The sequence below is a fragment of the Copidosoma floridanum genome, unplaced genomic scaffold, assembly GCF_036245765.1.
Source record: "Copidosoma floridanum isolate Cflo_tuat_1 unplaced genomic scaffold, Cflo_Japanese_pri ptg000028l, whole genome shotgun sequence".
NCBI lineage: Eukaryota > Metazoa > Arthropoda > Insecta > Hymenoptera > Encyrtidae > Copidosoma > Copidosoma floridanum.
The window spans coordinates 616,182-638,925 of NW_028321905.1; the positions used below are offsets into that span (position 1 = coordinate 616,182).

Genomic DNA, 22,744 nt, shown 5'->3' on the forward strand with positions numbered 1-22,744 from the left:
TTGTCAACTACTTATAAATATCTGGTCATTTTGAACTTTTAAAACTATTACATAAATGTATTAAAACAATCATTAAAATTTAGACTAACAAATATAAACTTACGCATATGTATTAAGCATGGTTTATCCCTTGTTTAGTGTTTGATTTTGTATAAAATCATAGCATGAAGATCAGAAAACTGTAGTATACATAAACTGGTCAATAATACATTTAAATGGATGGTTGATGCAACTCTATAAAGTTGTGTATGTATATATATACATACACAACTTTATACAGTATATATACAACACTCCACGAGTGCATAGCCCAGTAAACAGCTCACTGCAGTACTGCTGTAGAACTACGTTTCAGTAGAGATGTGCCAGCTACTCGTGGTCGAGATTCGGGACCACAGTGGCTTAACTTTGGTACAACCGATTGCGTGGTGTCTGTTATTCACCATTGGTGACGCCACTAGTGAGACATGTGTAAGAGTAAAAGTGAACGATGAAAGTGTGGTAGCTCTGACTGACCAAATTTTTTTTAGTGTAGCTCAAGTGGTAGAGCAACTGTCTAGTAAACAGAAGGTTTTGTGTTTGATCCGCACCCAGGAAGAATATTTTTCTTTTTCTTATTTATTTCTTAAAAAAACTTCTTGAAAACAGAAAATTTGGAAATTTTGATTATGAAACTTTAGTGTACTTGTTATTGAAAAGGGCATGGATGGTTTTAAGAGTGCTGATATAAAAAGAAGTGCCGCCATCTACATTTGCACTAATTGATACGTTGATAAATGCATCAGTATTGCGTGTATACCTTCTAGAGTTATATATATATATATATATATATATATATATATATGTTGTGAGAGAGAGAGGGAGAGGGAGAGAGAGACAAATATACAATCGTATCTTCAAAATATGTTAACAGTTTGGTAGTTATGTAAAACAAAAAAAATTAAACACACATTACCTGTAACATATTAGAACTGTCAGTATATGTTGGTGGTTTTGATATTATTACATCGGTTATCTTAGAAATTTTGATAGTATTATTTAACGTAAAATCAGATCCATTTTTAGTGGAGGCTAACTTTTCATAAATTTCGGAAACTTTAGAACTTGATGACTTGCGCTTATCTTTACTGCACCATTTCCAATCAGGATGAGCTTTAAAATGAGCTTCTTTTACTTCGGAAGCAAGGTCATGATATTTCTGTTTTTCTTCAGCACCTAAGGCATACCACCATTCCCCAAGGATTTTTGACACATTACGATTATCTTGATTAGGATGTCGTTGATGAACAACAGCGCGATGGCGTTTTGAAAATATCATGAATGCATTCATCGGGCGACGTATTCTATCTTTTATCTGCAAAAAAGGCTTTTATTATTATAAAGTCATAACCAAAAACTAGTATATGCTAGTGTGCTTCATCCCTTGCGCTCTCTGTTCGCTAACCCCTCAGAAGACTTAAATTTATTTTGGGAATCACGACAAATTAATTGATTTAATTAAACACTACTATGAGAAGATTAAACACTGTTTTTCCAAAAGATAAAATACGTTTTCGTTGATTTATATTAAAGAAAGTAGAAGGTGAGACATCATTAGAAGATTTAAGAACATATAATCGAATCATTCATGAAACATTCAAAGCTACTGCTATTGCAATGGGGGATGGAATATGACACTCAAATTGATAATGCATTTAAAAAAGCCATAACCATCATGTTTTCTTATCAATAGAGACGATTTTCAGAATGGTTTTGGTTTAGTATTATGAGTCTTAAGTAAATTTGATATTGAGAAAAGGGCATGTATACAGGACATAGAGTGCTTGTATTGAAAGTGCCGCCATCTATGCATATGCACCTCTTAATACAATAATTTAGTTGTATCAACATTCGCTCGTATACTATTGGTCGTATTACTTTCTAATTTTACCGACAAGCATTAGAGTCACATAACTAATAATGGTAAAGGTCTATCGCGTCATGAACTTAATTTAAAAATTGGAGCAGTCAATATATTAATAAAAAATTTGAATACAGGGTTTGAATAATAGAAAGCAAGAAAATCGATTCTCCTAACTTTAACATTATGAAAAATGCAGAGAAGTTTTTTTTTGTTGTACATGAAAGTTCAATAACGAAATAAAAAAGCATTTATAAATGTTAATCAAATCGAATAAGAAAATATTTAAAGCGCACAAAGAGCTTCTAACATAATTAGTACAAAAAAATTTTAAAAAGGCCAGCACTTGATTTGCTTCATATTAAGTCGTGAATCTAAACGCTTTTAATTATTTGCACACTATAATTTTTTTTTTTCTTCTTTATCGTTCTCATACTTATAACTTTGTAAGATCAAGTAAAAAAAAAAAAAATTATGCTGTTACATCTAAACTTTTAATCAAAGAGCAGAAATTATAGATACGTTCAACAATCAAATAACTTAAATTTTCCATAGTTCTTTTTTTTTCTTTCTCTCACTCCGTATATATATCAAATAAATAAAATAATTAAAAAGCTAAATACAGAGCATGATTCTTTATTTCAATAAAAAATTGTCGAAGTTTCGCTACTCAAGGAGACCTCTTCCAGACATATTAACAGCTCTACTCAAGCGGGTGCCTGAAGCACTCGCCACAATTCACAACCGGATTATACATATCTCTTAAGAACCACCAATTTAAATGATTTTCTTACGCTAAACACACAGAGATGAACCTTAATTAATTTTCTGTTGGTTAGGAACCAGTTAGCGGCCCAACGGCCTCAAGTGATCTTATAGACAGTAAATTTTTCTTTTAAATCGTTGATTCGGCCTTGTGTTCTTAGGTTTTACTTAACGGTATAAGTATCTGCTTATTTTTGCTTGATATTTAATTTATTAATCAAAGCTAAAATTATGTTTCTATCAATTAGAATTTTGAATTTTAAAATATTTGTATGAAAAAAATAAATTTAATTAGCAACCAAATTATGTCTCATCTAATGAAATAATAAATTTGGTAAAGCCAGAAATAATTGATTTTTATAAATAATATAAATCTTAAATTTTCACGTTTGCATTTTTAGTGCACAACAATTTAAAGTTTTTCTTAACTAAATTCACTTCTGTGATCGTTAGTTAGCAGCAAGATCTTATAAGATTGACCGCAACGATGATTCCAATCCTACACGAGAGTACTCGTAACGATGATAATAATTAGGCTGCTGTTTTAAACGTCAAAACTCAAGTCAACAGTCCTTTCCTTTTTTTTCCTCTTTGATTCACTTTCTAGACAAGTCTACAGTGGCTTGGTCTGCTCAAGTTTTTCTCACACAGCTTAGTTACCTAATTGAGTCTTACGTTTGCTTCATATTCACGCTTTTAAGCGCACACCGAACAAAGTCGTACAGTCGCTTTAAATATAGACCTAAGCTGACTCTCCAACCTTTCTAGCTAGTTTAGAGAACGTGATGAAAGAAAAAAGGCGTAAATTAATCCATGCAAGGAGTTTTTATACACTTGCATTTAAGAAGATTACGTCAGGTTTAAGATCTGAAGGACCAATCAAAGCTTAACTTAATTACTCTCGATTGACATGACTATAGTTGTGGTGCAATAATTGTACAGCGATTGATGGTTAAAATTGCTGATCCATCGGATTTCACATAAGGTACAACTTGATGTCAAAATTTTGTACGATATTTCTTGTGAATATAAGCAGTAAAGAATGTGAAAATCGTTGATTGCTTACATTCTTGGGTTCAGTAGTGAGAATTGATGTTGTAAGATAAGCGTTTCATAAGACTGCTTGAAGGTTGCTTGCACAGTTCGAGTTTTGCGACAGTAGTTTCTTTTATAAGAAGTAAGTTATTTGACACACGACTGTAGAAGCAGATATACAGCACGAAGTTTAGAAATTGCTTGGCACTCGCTTCTTTAAAATTTTAGAACGAAGCTATGTGTTTCAAAATAATAAATATTTAGGATATGACATGGGATGTCGCAACGTTAAAACTATTTTTTTACTCAAAAGTAGGACCACACCACCAATTTATTACTTTTAATTATCGTTTACTAGCAAGCTACCCCACCTTGGCTTCGCCTAAGACTCAGTGAATGGAATACACATGTCCTAAAGCGTAATCTCTCTATTTTTTATCGCTACAATGAATACCAACACATATTATTCTACCTATTTAAAAATCTGAAGAATTTAAGTGATTATTGTAAGGGTTATAGTAGAAAGCTGATTTCTTACGTAATGGAATCTTTATTTGTCAATTTTGACGCTGCCGTTTGAATCTCAATAAATGTTCTGCATTAGTTACTTGACACCTAAAGTTGTATACATTTAAAGTATTTGAAGTTTCCCTCCTAATTCGTCCTCTTGCGACTTTTAGCATGGTTAAAATTTTTGTGAGCTTTAAAGAATGATTTTTCTCAACTTCGTTAAGTTATAATATGTTTGTTGGCAAGGCAGTTCGACGTTCGATGGCCCTAAAAAAGACCGATGGGCCAAACTCTTCCTTGACTGAAGTTTCCAGCAAACATGACTGCTTGAATACCTTAGGATGATCTTTTCTGGGCTGTTAGTATAGCACCAGACTGATGGGAAGGAAAACTATAACGTCTAAAGCATTAGAACTAATCGTAGAGACCTTTTCCAACGTGTTCTGATGTTATGTCGAAGACGTTAATATCTAAAGCACCTTATTTTTTTGCACAGCTCGGTCATTTTGTTGATGTTAAGTAGGGAGGTTGATTTGTAATGCTTGCCTGTTGGAGACTGTCCCGTTCGCTCACGCTTATTTTTTCTTTATAGCTTAATTAAAAGGTTCAGTCAGCACAGACCTCGAAGAAAGTAGGTGATTTCTGGTTGAATGCTTAGCGTTAAATGGATAATGCAGGGTGGCCAAGATTTTAATCTCGTGACGGACAAATTTGTTCCTGACGTCTACCGGTAAACTACTGACTTGGTTTAATAGCAGCTAGAAATGGTTGTAAAAATGTATTTTTTGGCAAAGTAATTTAACGTTAGGTGACCTAAAAAAGAGCCACTGGTATTGATAATTAATTAGTAAACGTAATTATTTATGATGTTCCTGGAAAAGACCACTGGTTATACTTCAAGTCATTCCTGACAATTATTCTCGATGATGGAGAGCCAGCTGCATGTACTTTAACTCTCACTCTCGGAGTCTCTGTGTGTGGAGACTGAAGTGGATGAAGGTACGCTGCTGGCTAGAGAATATCTCGTCTTTGGATCGTTTCCCAGATAACCAACTGTCTATCGTTGGTTGGAGAAGTGGGTCTCAAAAATATCTCCTCTGCGGGCTTACCGCTGGGACGAACTACTGAGGAGGAGGCTAATAAGATTTCCAGCCAATGTGGCTGCCCAAACCCCTCAGGGTTTCATTTCCTGGCTTGGTGTTGTAGCAAAATCTGCTCTCGTAACATCAGGTCAGTTGGAAGAACGAACACGAAACCCTAAATTATTAGAGCAGATTGTGCTTTGGCTATGCATCTCCTGATATTACACTAGAGACGTTGGCGTTCGGAAAGCTTTTTATTTAACGTACTCGTTAATCTTAGTAGTTTGAAATAGAATTCGACGAAAGTCGCTTTGTCCATTAGAGAAGAGGGTCTTTGGTAGCCGGGACGCCCAGCTGCACGACTCACAACCCTTTGTTTAATGCACTGCCGATGAACAACTAAGATTTTTGGCAATTTGCTCGAGGATATTATAACCAGACCTACTTACTTCTATTACAAGTAGCTTTAATGTTACTTTTAAGCCATCTAGTAAATCCTACTGAATTCAAGTGAAAAGCTAGCGTAGTTTCACAAAACTTTAAGCTTGTTTATTATTACTATTATTAATTTTTGCCAGATAAAAACTGTACGAAAACCATCTAGAAAGTAAAAAAAATCAATATGCAAAATTTCAGCAAAATTTGTTAAGTAGTTTTTGGAATAAGCGATTGCAAAAATTTTTGGGACTTTGCTTTGTACATTAGTAAGACTACTTTGAACTGCAGAACAAGCATAGAAAGTTATCCTTAAATAAATGTGACTTTAAATATAGTTATCTTCATTGTCTGGATAGCTATCATAGAAAGAACTGATGCCACTACATAAATAATTTGAATTTTTGAGTTCAATATTAATTCTCAATGAATTTCTTCTCTCTTCTTCAATGCAATTCATCATTTTCCTATTATTTCCTTACATTATGTTTTGTTTGAATTTTAATAACCATTATAAAATTTAAGCATAGCCTCGTAAACAAGAAGTATCAAAGTATCAAGTAATTTTATAAAACTAGTATTTAAAATACATTTATTTCGACACATTAAACAAAAAGTTATTGTTTTATTGACTATTCCGTAATTTAATAATACTAAAAGAATTTGTAAGGATATGAACATAATTTATACATTTCTAAACTCCTAAAAAATTATGAACATGTACTTAACGAGCAAAAAAAGCCAGCAACATAACAAAACTCACTTTATTACAAGGATATTACATATGATAATTTCCAGCAAACAACAACTTTCATCCAATTCCACGTAAATAGTTGTCTACACACATGCCTTTTTATATCCTTTCGTTATTGCATTGACAACGTACTTATACTTATACAAAATTTAAAAGATTTAAATTAAAAAGGAGTTTCGATTTTTTTGTAACTGGGACTACGAGTTAAACAATTTTTTTACAATGTATTAACAGTAAACCTCTTTACTTACAATACAGAGTCCACTGCCTGGTGAAAAAAATATGATTCAATCTTATGTTTTTCAGTGGCGAAAAAATTAATGATTTTTTTACAACATTTTCTCAGAAATACGAGAAAAATAATTTTGCCTAAATTAAAAGTCGGCTACATGTATTTAATTAACAATGTATAAAGAAAAGCCAAATTTTTCTTTGCTTTTTTACTTATATCACTGCTTTAATTGCTTTTTGAAAGGAGACATGTTGACTTACATGTGAACAAACCGAAACGGCTTTTTCCACAGAACTCACCCCCATCTCTATATTTTTTGTTGAAACAAAACGGAAGTTGTGGCATTTAAGAAAGGTGGTCAAACAATGATAATTAAGACAACGAGGGTTCGATTCCCTCATTTTTTCAAGGGTTGAAAATACATATTTCGACGCCCCAGACAAAGACTATGTTCTACTTCGAAGCCTGGACGAAGACTATGCCCTTTTCTTAAGTCCAGAAAAAAACTATACCTTTTACTCTAGTCCGAACGAAAACTATGCCCTTCTGGGATTCCAGACAAAGACTACGCCCTTTTCCAATCTGTCCAACTGAGCCTGTAATGTTCCCAATGTTTTGCGTGCTCCGCCAAAAATAGCTACTCGATACCTACTGTCTATAAGCATGTCTGGGCTGAGAAAACCTTCCTTTATAATCGAAGTCTCTGCACCTGTATCTGCATAGAAAGTTGCCTTTCCATTCTTTAACTGCGGTTCCCGTAACTGGAGCCATGGTAATATATGTTTTATAGTTTAAGTTTTATAGTTATTTTGGAAAGCTGCTCTATTTCTTCACCACACTCTGAAAGCTTGGATTCGTCAATTTCTACATGTGTATCCAGTGTATTTATCTAAATAACTCTTTTTGCAGGCCTTCCTGAGTTTTCTTGTAAGTTTGTAGCCCTGCTGTTTAGTAGTTTCTTCGTACTCTGCTGTATTACGTTTTATTTTCCCCTGCACTGCGCAAGTACCCAGGCTGTTGATATGCATTTCTGCCTCCACAATTTTTTCACTTCTTCTTCTGCGGCCTCTCTCTCACACATTTTCCCTCGCCAGACACATATTTCTCCTTCAAACTGAATCTGGTTTTTACAGCCGTTTCCATAAAGGTTAAATGTGCTTCTATTGTTATTATTGTTTGAGTCTCCATTGTAACGGTTGCCGTAATTAAGTATTACCTCTAGGGTTTTATGTGTTATACCTTACATTATAATTATTATTTGCTGCTATAAGGCTCTGTTGAACCATTGTTATAGTCCTCGTAAAATTTATTGTAATTATTGTAATCATAGTTATGAACATTATCGTTTCTGCCCCCTAATTATAGGCATTTCTATTGGTGTGGGTATTATTAATGGGTTGGTTATACCCCTCGTTTCACCGTCTATTTTCTTCCGGCTTCTGAAAATAATTTCAAACCCCCTTCAGTTCTCTTTCATTATCCCTTAAAGCCTTCCTGTCTTTTATTACCGCTAGTAGTTTTCGGCATTCCTCGACTGAATGCCTGGTTCGGCCATTGCAGTAAATACAGCGTTTTTTGTTTGCTGCTGCTGCTCCTTTTGCCTTATTGATAATTTCCGTTGTTTTTTCTCCTTTTCATGCAAGGTTTACTAGTAGCACCTACTTAGTTGTAGCCTTATTGTATGCAAACAATGAACTTACTGGTATTGCGTGCCATAAACCCAGGTCACTCTTAATTTTTAATGGCTCTATGATTGCTTTTTCTAGTGTCCCCGGGTTAGAACTTGCTATTCTTCGACTAAAAGCTGAAAGTAATCAATATATGAATTGTTTTACCACCTTAAATTCCAAGTTTGCTTTTAGCGTCTGATTTTGAATTAGGAGAAAGTACGGGTGAGAATCGTACAACATCGTTAATCTATTATACAATTGTTGTACTCGTACGCCGTAGTCGTCTATTGGTTCACAGTCTTGTTGCGTTATTATTTTTAATTTTGGCATGAGCAAGTCTGCGTTGTTAATACTGCAGTATCTATTTGAGAACTTTTTAATGAACTTTGAACTGTTCTAAGCTGCGTTAATCTTGGAGCCAAATTTTCCGCTGCTTTTTTCAGTCTATTCGCGAGAGTGCCTAAAAAAAATAAACCGTTTTCCAGTCCTAATCATTAGCACCATTCTCTTAAATAGCGGTAGGTTGACCAGGTCCCTGACAAAGTACGGGATGTTTCCCGTCACATGGCTGAGCGTGGGCAGAATGTTTTGCTGCGCGTTCTGCAATCTGCGTGGGTAGTTGTGGTTGTGTGTAGTTTGTGTATTTTCTGTTTATCTGGCATGCCCCAAGGTGTCCATAATATGTTTGTTTTGTCTGTTCTAGCTTCACATATATTTTCAGTTCTTCTTAAATTTCACTACTTGGATCTTTCGCCAGCAAAAAGACCTGCTTCTTTGTTCATAAGTCTTATGTTTACCTCTGTGTCGTGAGATATGTTCTTGGGATCCCTACTTGTCAGTGACAAATTTCGTATGGTCTCTGTGACCACCATGTGTTGCGCACCCACTTCCTCTGCTTTCTTTTATTTTGATCTGATCTTAGAAAACAAGATCATTACTATTGGCCTTGATATTTTCGTCAAGGGCGTCAAGTTTCTCACACCCCTCTGATACTAGAATTAGTCACTCAAAAAACAGCCAAATATCGTATCTCTAGTTAGGATACAGATATAGGTCTACGGGTTTTTCACTGTTCACCACGATGCGATGAAGTACATATCTACCTAATACTGTAATATTGCTGTGATATTGAACGAATGCACAGCTTCTACAAAACTAGCACCGCTCAGGATTTTCCATTCAAATTAACATAGGGAAAAAACGAATGGATCTAATCTTTGTTAGGGTGTCGATATAGTCCAAGGAAGCATGAGATGGGAAGATCGGCGCGGTGAGACATTCTTGTGGTTTTTATTATTTAGGTATGTGTCTGTCTGTGTGCGCGCAGGTGTAACTCGTGTAATTATATATAATTGATCTTTGTTCCGTTTGTACAAGCACACACACACATACAAACACACACACACATACAAACACACACACACACACATATATGTAATCACACGAACGTCCCATGGGACGTTCTTTATCAAACGGAACAAAGATCTGCCCAAAATTCTATAAGTCGTAAACAATGTTTTATGGGCGCAAACTGTAGCTTAGTAAGTAGGCTTTCTTTTGCCATCTGGTTTTTTTCCAACATTTGAAATGGCAGACCAATATAGCAGCTACAATTAGTCAAAAAGCTTTAGCATGAAAGCTTAATATTCTGTATTTTCCATCGCTAATCACAAATCTATGCTTATTTTTGATCAAGCACGTCACTAATCGTTCCTAACTTTAAAAAACTTCAAAAAATGTAGTTTTGCGTAGTTTTTCAACGTTTTGCACGATGAAAAATTCTTAATAATTAATTATTTATTAAGTGTATTTTTCGTACCAAATCATGAATCGACACTCTAATTTTGTCTGACATATCGCTGAATCTTCCTTACCTCAAGAAACTTTGAAATAAATCAGTTTTGCGTAGTTTATAATCGTTTTGTACGTCAAAAAATTCTTAAAAAATAATTATTCTGTGTATTTTTTATACTAAAACATCAACTAATACTCTTTTTCAGTCTAACATATCGCTGAATCTTCCTAACCTCAAAAAACTTCAGATAAATCAGTTTTTCGTAGTTTTTAATCGTATTATGCGTCAACAAATTCTTTAAATAATAACCATCATGAATTTTTTACAGAATTATTAAAAATATTCATCACTTTTCTTTGCACTGATTACTGATTTTTCCTAACCTCAAAAAACTTAGAAATGAATCAATTATGCTTTGTTTTTGACTGCTTAGAATGTGAAACAATTTAGCACAAATCGCAAATTTTTTTTTTTTTACTACTGCATCGTAACACATATGTACATTTTATAGGTTATATCGCTGTTTGTCACTAACCTTCAAATACTTTTTGATTAAGACATTTTAGTTAGTTTTATACCATTTTCGACCGTTCTATTATCCGTATCGTAAAAAGAAAAATCCAATGTACTGATACATACCTATTTGAAGAACAAAAGAAATATCATTTAAGAAATATATTTATAATGTTAAAGAAATAATGAAAACATATCAAAAGTTTATGATTGAAAAAAAAAAAATAATAAAAGGACAAAAATTTAATATCTGGAAGGTTTTTGCCAATGAATTGACAGCGGTTTTTGTTTTCGTAGCAATATTTGGTTGTTGATAGTACTTCAGTTGCACTTGAGTACCTAAATGCAGTTAGGGTATTCTTATATGAGACTTCAAAAGCATGAGCTTTAGAAAAATGATTATAAATAAGATTAGTATGGAAAACTTTATTGTCGTTTAAAATTTTTTTTCTTCATCAATCGGGTAACATATAATTATTAATTTCATAAATAAACTATAAGGTTCTATAAGAATTTAAAGCACATAGTAGCACTCACTTGCGTTACAAGCATAGGGCGTGGTGGTAGTTTAGGTACGTGCTTGTAAGTAAAAAATATATTTTCTTTACTAATTTGTTTGATGCATATTAATACAATCATATGCATTGTTTCTTCATTAATTTTTTTAATGTACATAGATCAGGGCTATACCATAATGCAAAATGAAATGTACAGAGAAAAAATTTTTTTTACTAATAACTACGTACCTAAACTACCACCACGCTTATGAAATACCCAAGTCTAAAATCAGCATATGCTTGCAAGGCAAGTGAGTGCTACTTTGTGCTTTAAATCTCTTATAGAACCTTGAAGCTTATTTGTTAAATTTATAATTATATGTTACCCGTTTTATGAGGTACAAAAATATTAGATCAAAATAAGGTTTTCCATATTAATCTTGAGTTTAATAATGTTGCTTTCAGATGATTAAATTTAGTGATTTATTCAGTTATTTTTTGTTTTGAAACAAATATTTCGTGTAAAATAATTATGCGTCAGCCATATCACAGTCTTTCTAAGAAGTTCATTAAGACAGATGTTGTTATCCTTTCGATAAGGAAGGGCATCAAGGAAAAGAGCTGCGACAAGTTTCCAAATCATTTTTATCGAAGCATTCCAATATTCCTAAGAAATCTTTTATGTGTTCAAAATGTAGAAGGGAGAGTTATTCAAATACTGTAAATTTATCAAATGATTTGATGGATGAAGGGATCTCTAGAACACCAGATAACGAAGGAGTTCAGTCAGCTAAAAAAATCTGTTTAATAATCCATCTCAGAGCCTCAAAAATTCGATACCACACCATTTTTTTTAAAGAATCAATCACAATTTATAAGAGACCTAGAAAGAAACTTAAAACCAAATGAGGGTCACTTGGAAATAGATTATTCGGAAAATTACGCATTCTTGGAACAGAACACTGCTCAGCAATTTCACTACAACAATGATCAGTGTAGGATACATGTTACTGTCTTTTATTACATGTAAGCCTAAGAGTTAAAACACAATAGCTTTGTATTACTCCCTGACTGCACAACTCATGATACGAAAGCTGTGTATTTATCGCAATCGTATGTGCTTCCAGCTACTCGAAAAAAATGCCCAAAAATATAAAAACTTTTTTATGTGTCAGATAAAGCAGTGTAGCATTTTGAAAACTGTTACCAATTAGTTAACTAAGTTAACCATCAAAAAGATTTTTTTTAAGGTAGAATGGCATTTTAATGCTACGGTACACGGCAATGGAGCTTTTGAGGGAGTAGGGGCAACAATGAAGAGTCAAGCAATACGTGCTAGCTTACAAGATAAAGGGAATGAAGCTATCCTAAATTCTAATCAACTTTTGAACCAAGCGAAGAACACATTTCCCAACATAACATTTTCTCACTACACTAAACCAGACTACAATAAAACATGTGGAAACTACTAAAAAAATTGTCTTCAGCACCTGCAGTACCACAAATTTCTAAAGCTCATGCTTTTGAGGTCTCATCCAAAAATACCCTGACTGCATTTAGGTACTTAAGTGCAACTAAAGTACTATCAAAAACTAAATATTGCTAAGAAAACAAAAACCGCTGTCAATTCATCAGCAAAAACCTTCCTGATATTATATTTTTGTCCTCTTATTTTTTTTTTCAATCATAAACTTTTGATATGTTATCATTATTTTTTTAACATTATAAATATATTTCTCAAATGATAATTCTTTTGTTCTTTAAATAGATATGTATAAGTGCATTGGATTTTTCTTTATACGATACGAATGATAGAACAGTCGAAAATGGTTTGAAACCAAGTAAAACGTCTTCATCAAAAAGTGTTTGAAGGTTAGTGACAAACAGCGATATTATCTATTAAATATACATATGTGTTACGTTTCAGTAGTGAAAATAAACAAATTTGCGATTTATGCTAAATTGTTTCACATTCTAAACAATCAAAAACGAAGCATAATTGCTTTATTTTAAACTTTTTTGAGGTTAGGAAAAATCAGTAATCAGCGCAATGAAAAGTGATAAATATTTTCTATCATTTCATAAAAAATTAATCATGGTTATTTTTTTAAAGAATTTCTTGACGCATAATACGATCAAAAACTACGCAAAACTAATTTATTTCAAAGTTTCTTAAGGTTAGGAAAATTCAGCGATATGTCAGACTAAAACAGAGTGTCGATTTATGATTTGGTATAAAAAATACATAGCATAATTACTTTTTAAGAATTTTTTGACGTGCAAAACGTTGAAAAACTACGCAAAACTACATTTTTTAACAGTTTTTTTGAGGTTAGGAAGGATTAGTGATGTGCTCGATTAAAAATAAGCATAGATTTGTGATTAGCAATGAAAAAAACATATTATTGAGTTTTGATTTACATTTTTAAAAGTCTAAAATTATTTTAAATGACGTTAAACTGCTACCTCAGAGTGATTTTGACTAATTGCAGCCACCATATTGGTCTGCCATTTTGAATTTTGGGAAAAAGCCAGACGGCAAAAAAAAGCCTACTAACTAAGCTATGGTTTGTACCCATAAAACATTGTTTACGACTTATAGAATTTTATGCAGATCTTTGTTTCGTTTGACAAAGAACGTCCCATAAACAATGAAAACCACAAGAATGTCTTACCGCACCGATCATCCCATCTCGTGCTTCCTTGGACTATATTGACACTATAACGACACCCTCACGTAGCCCTTTACAGACCCTCATGAACCCAACACCGCCCCTACTGCCCCGCACGAAATAAAGTAAAAACCCTTTATTTTCTCTCTTACTTTGACATATCGCAGTTTTTCCCGACACCCCTCACAGACCCCCTAAGTATTTTTTCGTAACCTCCCACCGCCCCCTAAACTACTTTCATGGAACCTGACAAAGATCATACCGTCTTTCTCGGACCTTGATGTGTATACAGGTGTACGTGTCATATATGTGTTAATCTATTGTTTTCAATCTGCTCCATTATTAAATTACTTCAAGACAAAACTTTCTTATTGCTATGATTTATCTCTTCTTCAAGAAGAAATTTAAAGTCATATTTTATTTATAGAGAAACGTTGCACAAGGCGTTATTATGATTATACTGTAAATTTTATACTTAACTGTTACATTATAAAATTAACTGTGTAGAGCATTTTAAGCAAAGTTCCACTATATAAAACTATTTATCTTGGTGGTTAAAAGATTATTTATTTATTTATGCTTTACTCAAAGTCTTTTAAGATTTTACTACAAAAAGATTTTGTTTTCTCATGGTCAACTATACATATTGGTATCAATATGTAAAAATCCTAAGAATATGTTTATACAAAATAATTTCAACAACTAAGCAAACATTGAAAACGTTGTATGGCAAAAAGTTTTTGAACCGGTTTAAATTTTATTATTTGTTTGTCAAAGTTTATAAGGACACTGTACTATTAAGTTTTTAAATGAAAAAAAAATTAAATGCTCATAATATGAAATTCTTTATGAACATTATAACTTTGAGATTTATCTTGAAAATCTTGAATTGTGGTAAAAAATAAATTTTACAAATTTAAAGAACCGGACAGCCTGAAATTTCGTACTAGAAAGCTTATAATTACCAAAATCGTCGTATACTTTTAAATGCTGATTTCATAATCATAAAATTTTATACTCATATTTTGCGTGCTAAATACCATATCACTGCTATGTTATAATAATATAAGATATTGATTAATAAATATTTGAATTAATATGATTATATGGATATGTACATCTTTCTTTTACAAAAAAGCTTTGATGATAAAATTTCCATCTCCGAATACTTTAATTCCAAATACAAGATGTATTTATGATATAATAAAATGATGTTATACGAAACTGAATGTTGTACGTATATTTTAAGTATATTGGAATATTAGAAACATCGTTAAAAAAAGTAAACAAACTGAGTAACAATTGATGTTTTATGTAACAAGTCCATCATTTTGTAAATAACACATTTAAATTGTATGTAGCTATTGAGTTTTCAAGCTTTAAACATTTTTTGGGGGGTTGGTGCGCGAATTGCGCAGAAGGACGAATCTCCACTAGTATATATATATATGTGTGTGTGTGTGTGTGTGTATGTGTATTACCTACACATTCACACACTTACACACACCGGGAGAAAGAGAGAGAGAGAATAATTCCCAATACCCCTTTATATATACTAGTGAACTTAATCACGCTCTTCGTGCCGACCCCTCACTAAAATTTTTAAATCTGTTGCGGATCCGATTGAAGTATATATTTTTAAAGATAAACATGTACTTTAAGAACTATTCAAAGATAAATTATAAAATTTACATGCAATTGAAGAAGATTGAAGACAAAGTTAAAAAGCAAAAATACAAGTTTAAGGCAAAAATAATTCTAAATACAGGTAATGCATATTTTCTGTCGTTAAATGAAGTTTGAAAAAAAAATCTTAATTTTGACTAAATTACGAATTAAATCAATCTATTCCTATAAATAGAAATTTTTTAAATTATGTCACTTCATCATGTAGATAGCTAAAAAATTATCGTATAAGAGTTACGGATATACTTATCTTAATTTTAGCTTATGTCGTTGTAACAAAATTTTATAAATATTTTAATATTTATACGAACGATATAAGATTCTCTGAAATAAAAACTATACTTTAATGTGTACCACCACGATTCTTTTACGTTTTTGTAAATCTTAAATCATTTGATGTTAAATATTTCTCTCCTTGAATTAATTTTCTTGAATTTTATTTTAACAGCGTTATTGCTATTAATAAAAATAGTTTTAATTATTATGTACATGTTTTTTTAAAAAAAATTATTTGATAATAGATATTTGTCTCCTAATATACATCATTTTAAATGTGTCAGCCCTCAAAGCAATAATATAAAAGTTTATAAATTCATGTTATGAAAATAAACTTAAAGTTGAACTCTTCAGTTTCGTAAACGGTTATAAATCGTATTTTTTTTAGTGTACATTATGCACTGTCTAGGTTGAAGACAGTGTAGTGAGACAGTAGATTTTTGTCTTTTCGTGGTACGTAGGGTTACTGGCGAGGACCACCGTTTGAATATCTAACATAATCATATACGGTTTTTTTGTTTTAGTATGATGTATCGTTATGTTATTCGTTTTTAACAATATAATTTTCAAATGTATTAGAGATTTTTAAAAAATTAATCCAACCCCTTGCAAAATCTCAAGGTGAAAGAAAAATTTGCTAAAATTTTGTATTCATATAAATTTTTCATGTTATAACCTAGAAAATTCAATACAGTAGAGATATTTTTAAAAGTAAATATAAATTAGGAGATGTACACTTGCAAACTGATTTTGACGGATACTTGAACAAAGATTGAACGATAAATTTCCAGGTATAATTTTGTTTTCTGCATTTACTTTTCCAGTTACCACTAAATTGGTTGAATTTCTTACCATAAAATATGATAAAATTATCATGTTATTTTTTTGGATAAAATGTTAATTAATTCACAACATTAGAGTTTTCTGTACAAAAATTTGACTGGCAGTGTGGAGAGGGGTCGCATGACCCTCCAAAATCATTATACCACATGAAAACAAATATCTTCCCATATTATATAGTTTTTGGGGTCAAGTCGTAATTTACCTTTTCCCGCTGCCTCTCGCCTCCAACGCTCAATATTTAAATTCGTTCTTGAGCAGAACGAATATTTTTAGTTAATCTTAAAATATGGAATTAATTCCGTAGAAAATAAAAGTTAGTAGTAAGAAAAGCTTTGACGCTGCGGGGCCTAATGGTAAGACCTGTCAGTGCTCAAATCACATCAAAATTTCAACTTCATCAATATACAAGCAAGCTCGACTTATACATTGTGTTAATAAGTTATAAATAAGCTCTGAACTTACAAGATATTATAACAGACATAGCCGCTTAATTTCACTGTTTACGTGAAGATTATCTATATTATAACTATTGTTGAGTTTGCGACAGTTATAGTCTCTCTTTTCGATAAAGTGCCTACCTAACTTTTACATTTAATCAAAAGTAATACTTTTATGCAAGTAAAAAACAATAATTTTTTATATTTTATATGAACATGCATGTAATGACCGGGACGTGCAACACATATATATGTATGCAAAATACATATGTATACTTTGTCTTAAGAATAGGTACAGCTGTTGTTTTTTTTTCTTATCTCTTTTTTTTTTCTCCATACCTATACCTCAGCTTGAGCAAGCGCATCGGTTTAGTGTTTATTCGTAGCGTAGAAACATATATATAACATACCTATAATATGTGTATACATATATAGGTATAGTAGCAGCCTGAGGGGAAGGGAGCAAGCGGCGCGGGCGTATATGCGAGAGAAAAAGAGATGGAACGGTAGATAGTAGCTAGAGTGGCGCGCGCTGCAAAAGAGAGAGACGAAGCGGAAGGAAGTATGTAAAAGAGGAGATTAAGGAGAGGGCTTGGGCTGTAGGGTAAGTGGCTACGTTTTTTCGTAACGTATTTCCCCTCACGCAGCTGTTGACGGCCCAACATAAGAAGTTTCACTTAAAAAAAAAGGAAAAATTGGAGTTTTCTGTAGAGAGTTATGAACAAATAAGATCATATTAAGACAAATTTAGACATTTTAGAATTGGGGCGTAGAAAAAAAAGTTTTTCTTCAACTACCAACGTATTATCTGCTGAATTTTAGTATGTAGGGAGAGACTGCCAAATTATTAAGCTCTTCGTCCATAATAAAGGGTTTTAGTTATTGTTATGTAATGTTTAAGATATATTTCATAACTACACCAACTTATTTCGTTTCATCATCAGTCAGACTGTCGACAGCAGATATAGTACTTAAGGACGTTTATCATAGTAGATGGGGGAAAACTAGAGAGCGATGAGGGGGAAGTAAGCATTGGGCAATACTGGCAACTATTTTGCATGGACGAGAATACCTACATACATGTACCTCAATCTGTTAATTTATTGAAGTGAAAAAATAACTTGTTAATTTCTCTAAAAGTCTGATATAAAATGTGTTTTTTGGTATTACGACACCTAAAAACAATTGGACAAGCTCTATAAGCCTTTTCTGGAAAATTATATTTATATGTGCCTCCTTTATAATGTAACGCGTTAAATTTATAACAATTTTTTTAAACTTTACGAGGGAGTTTCTAATATCGTTACAAATATTCTGTTGAAGTTTTAGGAAGATCTTACAGAAAACGCTATGTGTGATAAACGTCCTGTATAATTTGTTTGGCACAATAAGAAAACAAGTACGTAAAAAGATTACCAGATGACAAGTAAATTTTAATTCTGAAAGAAGGGAATAATAAACTTTTTTAAAAAACAGTGTATTTACTTAAAATAACTATTATACGTAGTGAAAAACTGTACATCTTATGTAAATTTTCTTAATACTTTAAAGTTTTTTTATTTTCAGATTCACATACTTTTTTATTACCAATGAATCACATCTTCCACTTTTTTATTACAATGTTATTCTTCTTTTTTTTTAACAACTTACTTATACAAAAATTAAAAGTTTCCGGAGGATTTGTAGATTTAAAATCCTTACATAGTGTGCACACATTGTCTTCTATAACTATATGACCATCTCTTTCTTTCTCCGGTATTTCTTCAATTCTTGAACCAATACATTTATGCATGTACACGTAATACAATATCATTATCTGATAAAAAATACTTTGTAAATTGATTGTATTTTCGCTACTTATAAGAATTATATGCATACTTGATTAATTGATTTAATTGTACTCCTAATCCAGCAAACACAGGTAAGCATGAATACATTACCTTTTCCTTCCACTCATCGAACCTATTAACATATTTCTATTTTTTACAGTTCAGGAACAAAAATAATAATTAAAATAAAGTTTCGTCCGAATAAGCATCGTTTAATTTTCTCTAATCAGACTTATGTACAAGTTATGTATAAGTTAACAGTGACGTATAATTAAAAATTGACGTATCTTCATTCCAAACTACTAATAGTTGTAAGTTCTGCCTCGAAAGCATTATGTCTACTCAGATTAATAATAATTTAATGTTACAGTGTCTGGCTGTAGGCAAGTAAATAAAGTATTCAGCTTGCTTCTAATGAGGTGTTGGATTTTCACAATTCAATTTTTTTTATTTTTACATTAAAATAGTAATTATTATACGTAAAGATGATGTGAAACCTCATAAAGGTTATAAAATCTAATTTGAGACATCTTTACTTTTAGAATCAAGATCCTGATCACCCTGTGCATAATTCGTATGAGTAAGAGGTCCAAAAATTTGAGACTTGCGAATAAAATAGGGTGGAATAGAGACATTCAAATTAAACTTCAACTTCATTAATTTTTATAATACAAAGAGTGAAAAAGAACGATTTAATTTGACTCATAAGATTTATATTTATAACATTATAACAATAAGTAAAAATAAATTCAACACTAATTTCTCCGTGGATAAAATATTTAATTTAGATAGATACAATAGAAGAAGCGATATATTAATAATAAAATAACAACTATGCGACATAGAATAGCACATGATAACCAAAAATATTTTTACATGCTTAAAATAAGAATTAATGCAACGTACGGTGAATATAGTAGGGTCAACGTCATTTTAAAAATGTATGATTCTGTGGGCTACTCAATAGGCATACACAAAGAGCTATTTTAAAGCATTTAAAGTCAGTAAGAAGCGAATAGTAGGTGGGATGTTTGACCAATTACGGATAGCCTGGATACAAAAAAATTTGTACAAGTCAGGGTTGAAGCAAATAGTACGAAAATTTTTCTTAAAAAATAGAGAAAGTGAGAGAGAGAGGAGAAAAAGTCTTGCACGATTTTTAAAGACCTTAAAAAATGCATTTAAGGTCATAGTTTGTAGTTTTATGCACACGTACCTTTGATGGGCTTTTAGGTTCTTTGGACTGTAGAGCACTTAATGATTGACTTCGTCTCTTACTTATATTATTCTCAATGCAACGGAAGGTAGATGTTTCAGATTCAAAAACATCATCATCATCTTCATCTTGTTGGAGTATTGGTATATCTTTATCATTACAAGTCTTAGAGTTACAAGGTACTGGTGGAGCACTTAAAGGTGGACTTAGCACAGGTAATGAAACAGCAATATCAACAGTAGTTTTTTCTTGTTCAAGAGAATGTTTATTCCAACTGAAAGCTGTAATTATAAAATTACTATGAAAATTAAAATTAAGATCATGTGTCTAATATATATGTGTAAAAAAGTTATGACTCCAAATTCCGCAGGTATGTAATGAACAAATAAATTTATACTATAGTTTGTCTTATAGAATCCGTCTTAAAATTTTTTATGTACTCGTGTAGTTGAATAGACTGAGTGAACTGAGTAGATATAATCGTATAGTGAAATTTTCTAACACCTATATAATACGCTCAAAACAATAAAGCAAAAATTATTAAACTCTTAATACACAAGATGTTGCTTAAGTCAATATGAATGTAAAAAATTTGTAGTAGTCGTATAAATAAATATTAAGGTGGCTCAGACGTTATTTACTATCAAGATAAGAATCTCCAAAATTTAAATATCATGCAGAGAAAATATGTCAAAGGAATAATATAATTATTCATAATATTAACAATAATAATACTGCTTTAAACTTGCTACTTTCAAGTCGCAGTCTTACGAAAATCGTAAAAAAGTCTACTGTCACTTTAAAAGTAATTGATATATGATTTGTTAGTATATATCAGTGCCCTCCGGTGAATTAGGAAATTCGAAGTGATCAGTGATCCGTTGGGGGCGAAATGTAAGAAAATAAATAAATACAAGTAAAGTGTATTTAAATTTTCTTGCGTTGATTTATTGATGCGCAACGTTTCACTGACATTATGCGTCAGCCTCATCAGGCTACAAAATTAAAATTAAAAACACATAATGAGTGATCTGGAAGGCTGAAACACAAAAATACAATAAATTTTTATGTAAATTGTTAGCTAACTGGATGACCAGAAAAATAATTTAAGATTCGTCCGGAAGAAGTAGGTTTTTCAAACCAGTCAAAATTGAAATAATTAGAATTTCTTATTATCGTCAAGTCTAAAAAGTTGAGTTTCTTGTTAATCTCCATTTCATATGTAAATTGTAGTTTGGGATGATATAAATTAAAAATATTTAAAATTTGGTCAATATGGTCAACATTAATAAAAAGTAATACATCATCCACGTAACGAAAATAAAAAGATGGAATAATATTATAGTTATTTTTTAAGATGGAGAGACAATCATTTTCCAGGTCGTCCATTACAAAGTCAGCAAACATTATGGCTTGCCGAAGATTCACAAGGTCGATGCCCCCTTACGTCTTATCGTCTCTCTTATCAATAGCCCTACATATTTTCTAGCAAAAGTAATTTACGATGAACTCAAGAAGTCAGTCAACGTTCCAATATCACACATTAATAATAGCTTTGAATTGAAAAACAAACTAAAAAATATAAAACTCACTACTTATTATAGACTAATGTCTTTAGATGTCAGCTCCCTATTTACTAATATTCCTCTAGAGTTGGTACTACGGAGCATCGATCGATGTATTGTGACCATAATAAATAAATGTCAAATCCCGGTGGATGAAATTCGACAATGTACAGAATTTTTGTTCAATAATACTTTTTTTACTTTTGACAACATTTTTTATCAACAAATTTTCGGCACGCCAATGGGTTCTCCTATTTCACCTTTGTTTGCTGACCTTGTAATGGACGACCTGGAAAATGATTGTCACTCCATCTTAAAAAATTACTATAATATTATTCCATCTTTTTGTTTTCGTTACGTGGATGATGTATTACTTTTTATTAATGTTGACCATATTGACCAAATTTTAAATATTTTTAATTCATATCATCCCAAACTACAATTTACATATGAAATGGAGATTGACAAGAAACTCAACTTTTTAGACTTGACGATAATAAGAAATTCTAATTATTTCAATTTTGACTGGTTTGAAAAACCTACTTCTTCCGGACGAATCTTAAATTATTTTTCTGGTCATCCAGTTAGCTATAAGAGAAATGTTGTTTTTAATTTGGTTGATAGGGCGATCGTACTTGCCAGGACACGTTTTCACGGTGTGAATATTGCTAGGGTGAAAAACCTGTTGATAAAAAACAATTACCCTTTTAACTTTATTAATTAAAACATAAAGGTCAGATTAAAAAGACACAAATATAGTAATCATAACAGAAGCACTACAAACACCTACCCTCTCTGCAAAATTGGCATACCATATATTGACAATAATTTTGAAAAAATTTCAACCATGTTAAAACCCTACAATATTCACACTTACCCTCTTATTAACAATAAACTGCAGCATATCGTCCGCTTAGGAAAAGATACAACAAATAAACATAAACAGACAAATGTAGTATGTAAGTTTTATTGTAAAAATTGTCCTGCGTCATATATGGGTGAAACAAAGCGAGCGGCGGAGGTCCGCATCAG

The 22,744-nt window shown here is 31.8% G+C and overlaps 1 protein-coding gene across 2 annotated transcripts in view; it reads right to left on the minus strand.

Moving 5' to 3' along the window:
- Positions 1-22,744, minus strand: part of cic (Putative transcription factor capicua) — a 1,044,991-nt gene that overhangs the window by 418,480 nt on the left and 603,767 nt on the right. For both annotated transcript variants that reach the window (XM_089595817.1, XM_089595818.1), the window contains 2 exons: positions 20,148-20,428; positions 956-1,354 (listed from right to left, as the gene is read on the minus strand). In XM_089595817.1, coding sequence (XP_089451943.1) covers positions 956-1,354; positions 20,148-20,428 — 680 coding nt within the window. The remainder of the gene's footprint in view (positions 1-955; positions 1,355-20,147; positions 20,429-22,744) is intronic.